Consider the following 13,669-nt stretch of genomic DNA (forward strand, 5'->3'; position numbering starts at 1 on the left):
GGCTTCCCTGGTGGCTCACCTGGCAAAGAATCCCCCTGAATGCAGAAGATCTGGGATTGATCTCTGGGTTGGGAAGATCCCCTGGAGAAGGGAAAGACTATCCACCTTAGCATTCTGGCCTGGAGAATTCCATGGACCATATAATCCATGGGTCCACAAAGAGTCAGACATGACTGAGTCACTTTCACGTTCACTAAACATATACAGTCAATTTATCTCAATAAAACTGTAAAAATATGAAAAAGTTACTATTTAACTAAATAAGATATTTTATTTTTAAATGACACAAAGTGTACGGCCATTGAACTTCCCTGGTAGTCCAGTAGTAAAGAATCTACCTGCCAATGCAGGGGACATGGGTACAATTCCTGATAAGGGAAGATGCCACATGTCCTGGGACAACTAATTCCATTCGCCACAACTACTGAGCCCTTGGGCCACAACAACTGAAGCCCACGCTCTAGAGCCCAAGTGCAACAACTACCAAGCTCATGAGCCGAAACTTGAGAGCAACCCCCACTTGCCAGAACTAGAGATAGCCCAGAATATGCTTGACACAACTTAAGTTGGGAATCTATCTCTTAAATTGTAAATGTTATGAAATCTAAATAGAGATCAAGTGTTTTTAATTAAAAAGACTAGTATCACATTGATCTGTGCTGTTCTGAGAACATTTTGAAGGCTTAGTACAATAAAAGGTAAAAGTATCTTAATTTTTATATTGGCTGCATGTTGAAGTGATAATATTTTGGATCTAATGAGTTACAGGAAACATTATTATAATTAATGTCACATCTTCTCTTTTACCTTTTTAATTCATCTAGCAGAAAGTTTGAAATCATATGTGGGACTTGAATTATATTTAAATTGGATATCGCTAGTCTAGCATGTAGATGGTGCCTAATAGGTTTCATTTTTTTAGTTAACTTTTATTACAATGTAATTGCTTTACAATGTTGTGTTAGTTTATTGCTGTATAGCAGATTGAATCAGTCATATGTATACATATAACCACTTTTTTTTTTTTTTAATTTCCTTCCCATGTAAGTCACTACAGACCATTGAGTAGAGATTCTTGTGCTATACAGGAGGTTCTCATTAGTTATCTATATTATACATAGTAGTGTTTATATGTTAGTCTCAATGTCTTAATTCTTCCCACTTCCTCTTCTTTTTTTGGTTGTTGTTCAGTTTCTCAGTCTTGTCCAACTCTTTGAGATCCCAAGGACTGCAGCACTCCAGGCTTCCCTATTCTTCACTATCTCCCAGAGTTTGTTCAAACTCATGTCCATTGAGTCGATGATGCCATCCAACCTGTCATCCCCTTCTCCTCCTGCCCTAAATCTATCCCAGCATCAGGGTCTTTTCCAATGAGCTGGTTCTTTGCATCAGGTGGCCAAAGTATTGGAGTTTCAGCTTCAGCATCAGTCCTTCTAATGAATATTCAGAACAGATTTTCTTCAAGATTGACTGGTTGGATCTCCTTGCAGTCCAAAGGACTCTCAAACCCACTGATACTGAAGCTGAAACTCTAGTATTTTGGCCACCTGATGTGAAGAGCTGACTCATTTGTAAAGACCCTGATGCTGGGAAAGATTGAAGGCAGGAGGAGAAGGGGACAACAGAAGATGAGATGGTTGGACGGCATCACCGATTCAATGGAGCTGAGTTTGAGTAAACTCCTGGAGTTGTTGATGGACAGGGAGGCCAGGCATGGTGCATTCCATGGGGTTACAAACAGTCAGACATGACTCAGCGGCTGAATTTAACTGATTATTAAGCCTTTAAATGTATATGTGTATGATGTATGTATATATATCCACACACACACACACACACACACACACACATATATCAGTCAGTTGCTCAGTTGTGTCCAACTCTTTGGGACCCCATGGACTGTAGCCTACCAGGCTTCTCTGTCCATGGGATTTTCCAGGCAATAGTACTGGAATGGATTGCCATTTCCTTCTCCAGCAGATCTTCCCAACAAGGGATCGAACTCAGGTCTCCCGCATTGTAGACAGACGCTTTACCATCTGAGCCACCAGGGAAGTCCATATATACATAATTTATATGTTGATTCACACTTAGATGGCTTCCACATCTTTACTATTGACCATAGTGCTGCCGTGAACTCTGGTCACATATAATTTTTCATGGTACTGTTTTCGTTTTCTTCAGATATATACTGATTGTTGGATCATAGGCAGTTTTATTTTTAGCTTTGTGATGAACCTCTGTACCTTTTTCCAAGGGCTTCCCTGGTGGTTCAGAAGGTAAAGAATCTACCCACAATGCAGGAGACCCGGGTTCAATTCCTGGATCGAGAAGATCCCCTGTAGAAGGGAATGGCTACCCAAACCAGAATTCTTGCCTGGAGAATCCCATGGACAGAGGAGCCTGGCTGGCTACAGTCCACGAGGTCGCAAAAATCGGACACGACTGAAACAACTTAGCACATAAGCATATTAGGTCCATATACGTTTCTGAACGTTATATTCTCTTCTTCATTGATCCTTTTAATGTCCTTCCTTGTCTTTGTCTTTCGTTGTCCTTCCTTTGTCTTTCATTTGTCCTTTCCTTTGTCTTTCATTGACTTTGTTGTAATGACTACTTTGTCTTATATCCCCCTCTTTCTTTTTTTCCTCTTGACTTGAATATCTTTTTTTTTTTCATTTAAATTTATTTATTTTAATTGGAGGTTAATTACTTTACCATATTGTATTGGTTTTGCTATCCCTCATTTTATTCTGTGTGTCTCTTTAGATCCAAAATGAATCTCTTGTGGGCAGCATATGTTAGATGGTACTCTGTTTGTCTGTTGGTTTGTTTTGTTTTGTTTTTAATACATTTAGCCACCCTATGTCTTCTTATTGGAACATTTAGTCTACTGACATGTAAATATGTATTACTTACTATCTTTTGCTACTTGTTTTCTGGATGTTTCTGAATGTCTTCTCTGTCCTTTTCTATTGGTCTCTTCCACTGTAGTTTGATGATTTCTGTAGTTTTATGTTTGTGCTCCTTTCTCTCCTTTCTCTCTAGTTTTTATAATATCTACTGCAGGTTGTTTATTATGGTTACCACAAGTTTCATATATGTTGACCTATACCTATACCCACTCATTTTAAACTGGTAATAATTTAAGTTCAAACAAATTCTAGTATATTTACAGTTGTACTTGCTTCTCCCACATTTTGTGTTTTAGATGTTCTTTTTTACGTTTTTCATGTCTATTCCATTTGTTGTAGTTATGGCTGAATTTTGGAGAAGGCAATGGCACCCCACTCCAATACTCTTGACTGGAAAATCCCATGGACGGAGGAGCCTGGTAGGCTTCAGACCATGGGGTCGTAAAGAGTTGGACACGACAGAGCGACTTCACTTTCACTTTTCCCTTTCATGCATTGGAGAAGGAAATGGCAACCCACTCCAGTGTTCTTGCCTGGAGAATCCCAGGGATGGGGGAGCCTGGTGGGCCACCGTAAATGGGGTCGCACAGAGTCGTACACAACTGAAGCGACTTAGCAGCAGCAGCAGCATGGCTGAATTTATAATTTTCACCTTTTTATAGAGATTTATATCTACAATATCATATGTTTCAGGTGTACAACAGAGTTATTCAAATTTCAAAGGTTATATTTCTTTTATATTTATTATACAATATTGGTTATAGTCCCAGTGTGTACAGTATATCCTTATAGCTTGTTTACTTTGTACACAGTAGTTATATCTCTTAGTTCCCTACTCTTTTATTGCCCGCCCATCTTCTAATTCCTCTTTGGTAACCATTAGTTTGTTTGCTATATCTGTGAGTCTGATTCATTCTTATATTTACTAGTTTGTTGTATCTTTTAGATTTCAGATATAAATGATATTATTTAGTGTTTGTCTTTCTCAGTGACTTATTTCATTTAGTATAATATCCTCCAAGTCCATTCATTTATTGCTAATGGCAAAGCTTCATTCTTTTTAATAACCGAACAGTATTCCATTGTGTGTATTTACCACATTTTATCCATTTGGCCCTTGATGGACATTTAGGTTGCTTTCATATCTTGGCCTGATTTTACAATTTTCATTTTTAACCACTATTTTAGCTTAAAGTGATTGGTCCACAGCCTTTACTATATACTTACCTTTACCAATAGAATTTTCCCTTCCTCTAATTTCTTATTCTTCTTGTAGTCTTTTTTCAACAAAGAAGACTTTTTAACATTTCCTCTATAGTTGCTTTTGTATTGGTGAACCCTTTTAGTTTTTGCTTGTTGGAGATGCTTTTTATTTTTACTTCAATTCTGAATGATAGACTTGCTTGGAAGAGTATCCTAGGCTGCAGGTTCCCCACCCCCCCCTTTAGAAGTTTAAATATATTTGTGTTACTCCTGAAGAAGCCCTTCAGAAAAATCAGCTTATAATAGACTTATGTGGGTTTCCTCCAATGAGATTCTTTGTTTTCCTATTGCTGCCTTTAAAATTCTATTTTGATCTTAATCTTTTGCCATTTTAACTATGATATGCTGCAGTGTATTTTGCTTTGGGTTCATCTCTCCGTAATTCCCAAACTTGGATAGCTGCTTCCTTCAAGTGTTTAGTCAAAATTTCATTAAATATATCTTTTACATTTTCTCTTTCTTTCTGCTGGTTCCACTACAACACAAATGCTAATAAGCTTGATGCTGTCACAGAGGTCCATTAAACTACTCATATTTTTAAAAATCTGTTGTTCTTTATTGCTATTCTCATTGTGTGGTTTCCATTATTCTATCATCCATATCACTTAAGCATTCATCTTTACCACTAAAATGCCTCTAATTCCCTCTAGTGTATTTTTCATACAGTTATTGTATACTTGAGCTATAACTGTCTTTTTTTTTTTTTCTAGTTCCTTGTTAAAATACTCATGCTGTTCATCTATTATTTTGCCTGGTTTTATTAGCATTCTTACTACTATTGCTTTGAATTCTTTATCAGGTAAATTAGTTATCTACTTTTCATTAGGGTTTTAATCAAGGTTTTAGTTGCTCTTGTTCTTTCATCTGAAACAAATTCTTACAACTTCTTATTTTTCTTAAGTTTTTCTGTCTCTCTGATATTAGGTAAAGCAGTTACATATTCCAGTCCTTGAAAGTGGTTTCTTGTATAGGAGTGTCCCTATGAAGTCTGTGTATGTTCAATGGCTTTGGTGGGAGAACTGGATCTGAAGTGAGCATGGACCATATCTTTCCCTGGGGTGTGATGGCAGCCACTGCATTGGTGGGATGTAGGGCTGGAGTTGGTGGGACCAGAGCCAGAGCCAGGTGTGAGCAAGGGCTTCCTAGTTCTCAATGGCTTTCATCACCTTATCAGGGGTAGCTGTGTGCCCTGAGGAGCTTAAACAAGAGAGTTGAGAAAGTGGGTTTCTCCTGTATGTGATGGCAGTTTCTGAATTATTCTAGGCCTGTGAGCTTGGGGCTGTGTTGGTTTCTTGGCTCAGTGCTGGTTTCACTTTTTCCTTAGTGTGCAAAAGGCTTCCTTGGTGGCTCAGTGGTAAAAAAAAAATCTACCAGGGACAGGAGACCCAGGTTTGACTCCTGGGCTAGGAAGGTCCTCTGGAGCAGGAAATAGCAACTGATTTCAGTATTCTTGGCTGGGCAATCCCATGAACAGAGGGGCCTGTGGGTTACAGTCCATGGGGTCACAAAAGAGTTGGACATGACTTAATAACTAAGCATCAACAACTTTTCCTCAGTTAGTGGCTGGGCAGTGGTGAGGGGTTGGTGCCACAACATAGAGCTGACCCTGCTCTCTCTGAATATGGATAGGAATGTGCACACTGGTGATAGTGTTCTCTTCCCTGGATCTAACGTCACTCCTCCTGGAGTGCCTGCATAGACATATGAGTTGACATGGCTCAGTTGCAGTCTCAGTGTCCAAGTCACCTCCCATCCCTCCAAGCGTGCACACTTTTGTTAACAATGGAATCCATCCTCCCCTTTAGTGGTCAGTGACCACAGGAGCATGAGAGGCTGGGGCAGGAGCTCAGCAGGGATGCTGGGGTGGTCCTTGCCAGCTGGATGGAGCCCCAGGCAGTTTTCAATCTGCTACCACCATGCTATGTCTGGGAGTGAGCAGGTTTGGCACATGCTCTTCAAGAGCAGGGTGTCAGTTACTTGCAACATTTAGATAACTCTCCACTGGTTTTCAAGCCAGAAAGGGGGTTTATTTCCTGTTGTTAAACCCTCAGGCTGGTGTGCCTAAACTGTGGCCCCAAATCTTTGCTGCTCCAGGAGGATTCCCCAGCCTGTGATATCCCTTTTCCTCGTCTCTGTCCCAGGTGAGAAGTATAGATCCCAACCATATCGCTTCTTTCCCCTTCCTGGAAGACTTCATATGGATCATTCTTTATAACCTTCATTGTAGAACAGCTGTTCTGCTCTTGCCCACATGGATTTCAGCGAGAGTTTCTTCATATGTAGTTGTAATGTGATGTGTTCCTGAGGAAGGGTGATCTTAGCATCCTGCCAACCTGCCATCTAGAACTCCCTTCTCACTTTTATAATTTAGATTGTTTTAGGCTACCTCTGTGCAGAGGATCAGGTTTAGGTGAAAGATTTAAATTCCTTTCTGGTCTTTTTGAGCCTATATCATTCCAGGTACATACAAGGAGACCTTCCCATTATCTCTGTATATGCTTCTTACTTTACAAAAGTCCTAGTCTTTAATGTCTGGCTCCAAAAAGAAAAACAGGATGGGAAGGGAAAACTGTACAAGCCTTTAAAGTCCCTGGAAGTCACTTCAGCTGGATCAGAAGGGGATTATAGCCATGGTGAGGAGACACACCAACAGTGGTTGCCCACCCTGTGTCTGCACATCTGGTTCAGAAGCAAAAATCAGTAATCAGAGCACAGACACTGGATATTGGAGGGGAAAGGTCCTACTATCTGACCTTTGGTTCCATAAGTTTTATCGAAGCCTCTCCTGGACATGTGCATGCCTGACATCCATGGAAAATATTTACATTAACCCTTGACACATCATACTGAGGCTTTTATAGGTTGCATTTTTGCCTTAAAACATAAGAGTGCAACATCTTTTCCAGTATAGACAGTGCAAAAATATATGTATCCAACAAGTATTTCTTTCAAGATGTCATTATACTGCCAGTTGCACTTTGAGGTTGAGTAATTTAAAATCTGTATGGAAGTAGCATATGAAGCTCCACAAAAAAAAAAAAAAAAAAAAAAAAAGGCCTGTCAAAAATCAAAGAACTTAAGCTGATAGCCTATATACAGAAACACTGTGAGCTCAATAATATTTCTAGGGCATTATAGAAAGGAGAACAGGGTCATAGGTAGGAGCTTTCAAGTCCTTCAATGTACTCTCTAAATTCCTTCTTCCTAACTTGAATTTCAAATGCTCTTAACTATGTTATCACCTGTAGCTGCCCTCTTTCTCCCTGGTTCCAAATGTGACTCTTTTTCACCATCATTTCCCAATGCCCTACTACTGTACAGTCATGTACACTATAACTTTGTCAAAGATTTATATACTGTGAGATACATATACATTCCTGTACAGAAGAATACAATTTCAGAATAAAATTTGTTTCCTAAGCCTTATGACCACTTCCCACACAGCGACCTCTTATTTTCTGGCTATGTGTCTTGTAGAGGTCTGTCTTCATGATGTGATTCTGGACTCCTTTCTTTACCACATCTTGTTCTTTTAATAATAATAATAAAAACCACTTTCAAACACCTGAAATTCATTTTATTAATTTTAGACACATACAAAAACCCTTCCTATATGAGTCAATCATTTCACCAATGTGTGTGCTAAGTCATCTAGTCGTGTCTGACTCTTTGCAACCCTATGGACTGTAGCCTTCCAGGCTCCTCTGCCCATGGGATTCTCCAGGTAAGAATACTGGAGTGGGTTGCCTTGCCCTCCTGCAGGGGATCTTCCAGACCTAGAGATCAAACCCACATCTGTTACGTTTCCTGCATTGGCAGGCAGTTTCTATATCATAGTGCCCCCTGGGAAGCCCCATCTCACCAATATACTAGTCCAAAAGACCTTCCTTTCCCACCCAAAGAAACCCATGAAACTCTTTGCCTAAACAAGCAAACAAACAACAAAAAGCACCATGTACCATGAGAGAAATTCATACATCCCCTGGAATAAACAACAGTTAAGCTTCAAATTAAAAATATTTTCTCATTAATGATCATAACTGAAACAAATAGAATAGAATGAAGTAGATGTACGTAGACTACAGAAGTAGCAGACTTGAAATTAGAAGGCTATCTGTTTAGTCTAGATTTTTTTCTTTATGAACCTGTGACATTTAATAATTAGCCCTTTGGAGCTTCATTTTACTATCAATGAAATAAATATATTTAGATTATCTGCTGAGTTCATTGTGGAAAGGTAAAGGGAAAACTCCAGCCAAAGAAGTTTGATATAAAATATTTACTAGATACAAAATAAATTACAGATAAAGCCTTTATGGAAACTTCAATCTCTAACATTTAAAGGAGACATAGTCTTCCAGGTCAGAGAATGGAAAAATGGGAGTAGAAACAGAATATGTGATGCATGTTTCTAACAGGAAGTGGCAAATAAGCACAACCCCAGTGAAACAATGGTACTTTAGTACCACTTTATCTAGGTGATTTTCATCACTGGTCTGTCATTATATCAGAGGTGTCTCAAATTTGATCACTTGGGGACCATTTTCCTTTTCAGTAAAAACTGAAAATATGAAATGACAATAAAAATAACAGAGATACTACATTTTTAATTTAAAATTACTAGTAAGAAGGAAAACTGTAGGAGATGCCATGCAAATGATTAGGGAAAAAGAAGCAACAGACAGAAAAACCAGAGATAAATTATTGGGGGAAGGCTCAAATATTATTTAAATTTTGTTATTTAAAAAAGAGAGAAATAAATTCTAACTATAACTATTTAAATGAACACACAGAATCTCCTTCTCCTAAAACTATATGCACAGACAGATAATGTTTCTGATCAAAACTTCACCATCCTCAGGACTTTTCTCAGAGCAAGTTTAACATCTTTGTTCCTTAAGCTGTAAATTAAGGGATTCATCATGGGAACCACATTGGTGTAAAAGACAGATAAGACTTTTCCTTTATTCATGGGCATAGAAGATGGTTTGAGATACACAAATGCACTTGATCCAAAGAACAGAGAAACAGCAATAATGTGGGAACTGCAGGTCCTGAAGGCTTTAGACCTGCCCTCTGTGGAGCTGATGTGAAGGATGTTGGAGAGGATGAGGCCATAAGAGACAAAGATGGTGAGACTGGGCAGAATGATGTTGATGCCTGACACAATGATAACTTCCAGCTCAAGGATGTAGGTACTTGTGCAGGAAAGCTGGAGCAGAGGGTAGGTATCACACAAATAATGGTTGATGGTGTTTGCATCACAGAAGTTCAGTCTCAGCATGCCTCCAATAAGAATCATGGCATCCAAAAATGCCATCAAGTAGGAACCAAGCATAAAGCTGGAACACACTTTAGGGGACATGGCAATTTTATACAAGAGTGGGTTACAGATGGCCACATAGCGGTCATAGGCCATTGATGTCAGCACATAGCATTCAGAAATACCAAAAAAAGTGAAGAAGTAAAGCTGAGTCATGCACCCCATGTAAGAGATAATCTTCTTCTTTGATATGATGTTAATCAGCATTTTAAGTGTGAAAACAGTAGAATAACAGAGATCTATGAAGGACAAATTAAAGAGGAAAAAGTACATAGGGGTGTGCAGATGTGAACTCAGCCCAATTAGGATGATCAAGCTCAAATTTCCCATCACAGTGACCATATACATTACTAGAAACAGGAAAAACAGGGGGAGCTGAAGAACTGATTGGTCTGTTAATCCCACTAAAATGAACTGAGTTGTGAAAGAGTCATTCCCTGGAGCCATTCTTCTCTAAGGGCATCTGTGAAAATGGGAGAGAAGCGTTACATAGAGGAAAAAGAGTATTTCCCACATCTCCTCACATAAAGTGATGTATGCACTGGGAATGACTGTGACTAGCCCAAACTGGACCCACATAATTTACTTACCATTACCATGGAAATCAGTGACATAAATTTCCTGTATAAACGCTTTACAAACCAAAGTGTTTGTAAAGCAAGCATTTTACAAAGTGTTTGATGCTTTGTAAAGCATCAAAATTTAGCCTTTTATCCAAAAGAATAATGGTGGCTCAGGGGTAAAGAATCGATCTGCAATGCAGGAGACACAGCAGAGGCAGGTTTGATCCGTGGGTCAGGAAGATGCCCTGGAGAAGGAAATGGTAACCCACTCCAGAATTCTTGCCTGGAGAATCCTATGGACACAGGAGTCTCGCGGGCTACAGTCCATAGGGTTGCAGAGAGTCGGAAATGACTGGGCAACTGAACAACAGAGGAAAACAAGTGTGAACGAGGACAGAGTTTCCCTTCTCTCATCTCACCATTATTTCATTCACTTGGACTCTCTCCTCACCTCTCCTCTTCTTTTGGCAGTAATCTCCAAAGCCTGGTTTTTGCCTCTAGTGCACATAAGACTATACAGGGTAGGATCCAAGAATATTGCTTCCAGTTTATTTAAAAAACAAATAAACAAGGCTAGAGGAACTAAAGTCTAGGACAGCTTAAGTTACTCTATATCAGTTCAGTTGCTCACTCATGTCTGATTCTTTGTGACCCCATGGACTGCAGCACACCAAGCCTCCCTGTCCATCACCAACTCCCAGAACCTACTGAAACTCATGTCCATCAAGTCGGTGATGCCATCCAACCATCTCATCCTCTGTCGTCACCATCTCCACCTTCAATCTTTCCCAGCATCAGGATCTTTTTCAGTGAGACAGTTCTTCACATCAGATGGCCATAGTATTAGAGTTTCAGCTTCATCCTCAGTCCTTCCATATACCACAGAGCAAAATTTATAAAAGTAGAAGAAATAGTGTTCCACCCATGGAGAAGAAACTTACTAAGAAACTGCATCTCTTGTGTCTGTAAATGATTCTGAACATTCCCTGCTCTCCCCTCAAAAGATTTCTCTGCAAGATTCACTGAATCTCAGGACTGCACAAATAAGAAATGGACTGTCATATCTTAGGTTCTCAGTCTCCCTCTTGAACAAGGAAAACATGAATATAAATGGAATTCAGAAACTCACTCTCTTAAAGGCAGAATGCCCCAGGTCTTTCTTCTTGTTTTTACCCCATAGTCCTGGAAGGGCAATTTCAGTTTCTGAGGATTTGGTTAATTGATTTTAAGAAACCACCATCTGTAATTAATTTTTTATATGCCCTAGAATTCTTTCAGAATTAGAGATCATAATTTTGATTATAATTTCCTTCCTATCCAGCATCAGAAAAAAATAAATGGTTGTTATTATTATTATCACTTTGGCCACATAGTAAGTCACAGAGGATTTAATATGAGTGTAATGATATAACGTACTCACATATAGATACGGCAGCAGCTTGTTCCTATTCCCCAGGGAACAGTTTCTATGTGTAATAGGGAACTAAGGGGGTTGTATATACAATCTGTCTTTAATTCCTTATAGACTCAATATTTTATTCAAGCTTTTCCTTTGCTATAGGGATTGCTCATCCTCCAAGGAACAGCCAAAATTAATGACCATTTCCCATCAGCAAGATGGCAAAAGAGCAAGCCCTAGAATCTCCTTCCCTGCATGAACACACTGACTCAAAACAAATTATGTACAGATTCCCTCTACAAGAAATCCAAAACTTAGTCAAAAGGATGCTGCACACAGTTCCAGCATGATACCAATCATGTTGAAACTGTTAAGAAAATGCAAGGTACATCTTGCCATATATGTGTGGTGATCCAGAACTATGTGACTGGGACAAAATTCCCCAGTTCCCAGGTTCTCCCTGGGGAGAGAAAGATGCACAATACATCCAAAGCCCCAATTTTTCTAAGGGCCATTCAGAAGACTTGCCTCTGTATAGCCTGTGTGAGAAAGCTGAAGGGATATAGGATATGGCATAGTTTATCTGCCTGAGGTGAGAGAGAAGAGAGACACCAATTTGGGCTAAAATTCACTATAGCCACCTACCCCACATTAACTTAACATAGCTAGTAGTAGAAAATATTTTTCCTACAGTTTCTCCTTGGTAAAGGAAAAGGTACACTGTTCAACCAATGACCCAACTGATCTGGGAGCTGCCTGAGGAATTGACTAATCTCCTGTGTTAAGGGTCTACAGGATCCTGACATTCTCCAGAGGCCTGGAGCTGCTAAAAACAAAGTGGTTATACTATCACAAGATTGAGAGGTCTGCTTTTTCTAGCCAAGTTTATTGAGAGGGTCAGCTCCTTTACAAGGCCAGGTCATGAGAATTAAAATAGTTTGCTATTTTGTCTATATGCAGACATGAGTGCAGAAAGACAAGGAAAAATGAAGAAAAGTGCGATTACATTAAAAAAAAAAAAAAAGTATCTTTCCAAGAAAGTGATCCTAAAATTGGCCCTGAATTGGAGATACATGAAATGGAGATACATGATTTACCTGACTGAGAATTTCTTTAACTATCATAAAGATGCTCAAGGTAGTTGAAGAACAGTACGTGAAAAAAGTGGCAATTATATTCGTTGAAGAGTACCGAACAGAAATCATGAAGCCAAAACGCAATAATTGAACTGAAAAATTCACTAGAAGGTCAAAATAGCAGACTAAACAAATGTAAGCAAGAATTATAGAGTTTGGAAAAAGGACATCTGAAATAATTTAGTAAGTGGAGCAAAAAGAAAAAAGAATGAAAAGTTGTGTCAAAAGTCTAAGATTTATAGGAAGTGTTAGTATCACATGAGCCACATAGGCATTCCATGGATCACCACAGGAGAAAACGTAAATGATGATCTAAAAGGTTTATCAAATAAAATCTGGCTGAAAAAATCCTCAAGTCTATGCAAACAACTGGACATCCAGAATTAGGAAACTAAAACATAATATCCCAAAAAAGATGATCCAAAAGAAATCCATCACAAGGCACATTACAATCAAGTTAACAGAAGTCAAAGAAAGAGCTTTCTCTTCAAGTATAGTTGATTTACAATATCATGTTAGTTTCAGGTGTAAAACATAGTGATTCAATATTTTTATAGATTATGTTGCTGCTGCTGCTAAGCCACTTCAGTCGTGTCCAACTCTGTGTGACCCCATAGATGGCAGCCCACCAGGATCCCCTGTCCCTGGGATTCTCCAGGCAAGAACACTGGAGTGGGTTGCCATTTCCTTCTCCAGTCCATGGGGTCGCTAAGAGTCAGACACGGCTGAGCAACTTCACTTTCACTTTTCACTTTATAGATTATACTTCATTTAAATTTTTATGAAAATATTGACTATATTCTCCATCTATATAATATGTCTTCATTGTTTATATATTTTATGCATACTGTTCTGTATCTTTTAATCCCCTACTCCTATATTTCCCTTCACCCCTTCCCTTTCCTCACTGGTAACTACTAGTTTGGTCTCTACATCTGTAAAAATGTTTCTATTCTGTAATATTCACTTTTCTTTCATTTTTTAAATATTTCACATATAACATAACATATAGCACTGATCTTTGCATTATTTCACTGAACATACTATTCTCTGTGGTCAACTACATAATT

General features: G+C 38.8%; 1 protein-coding gene across 1 annotated transcript; it reads right to left on the bottom strand.

Moving 5' to 3' along the window:
• Window positions 1–9,018: 9,018 nt before the first annotated feature.
• LOC109554038 (olfactory receptor 8B3-like) lies at window positions 9,019–9,948 on the bottom strand. The gene has a single exon (XM_070782693.1). The coding sequence runs from the start codon at window positions 9,946–9,948 to the stop codon at window positions 9,019–9,021; it is 930 nt and encodes a 309-aa protein (XP_070638794.1).
• Between the last annotated feature and the right edge of the window lie 3,721 nt (window positions 9,949–13,669).

This window comes from Bos indicus, chromosome 29 (assembly GCF_029378745.1).
Source record: "Bos indicus isolate NIAB-ARS_2022 breed Sahiwal x Tharparkar chromosome 29, NIAB-ARS_B.indTharparkar_mat_pri_1.0, whole genome shotgun sequence".
Taxonomy (NCBI): Eukaryota; Metazoa; Chordata; class Mammalia; order Artiodactyla; family Bovidae; genus Bos; species Bos indicus.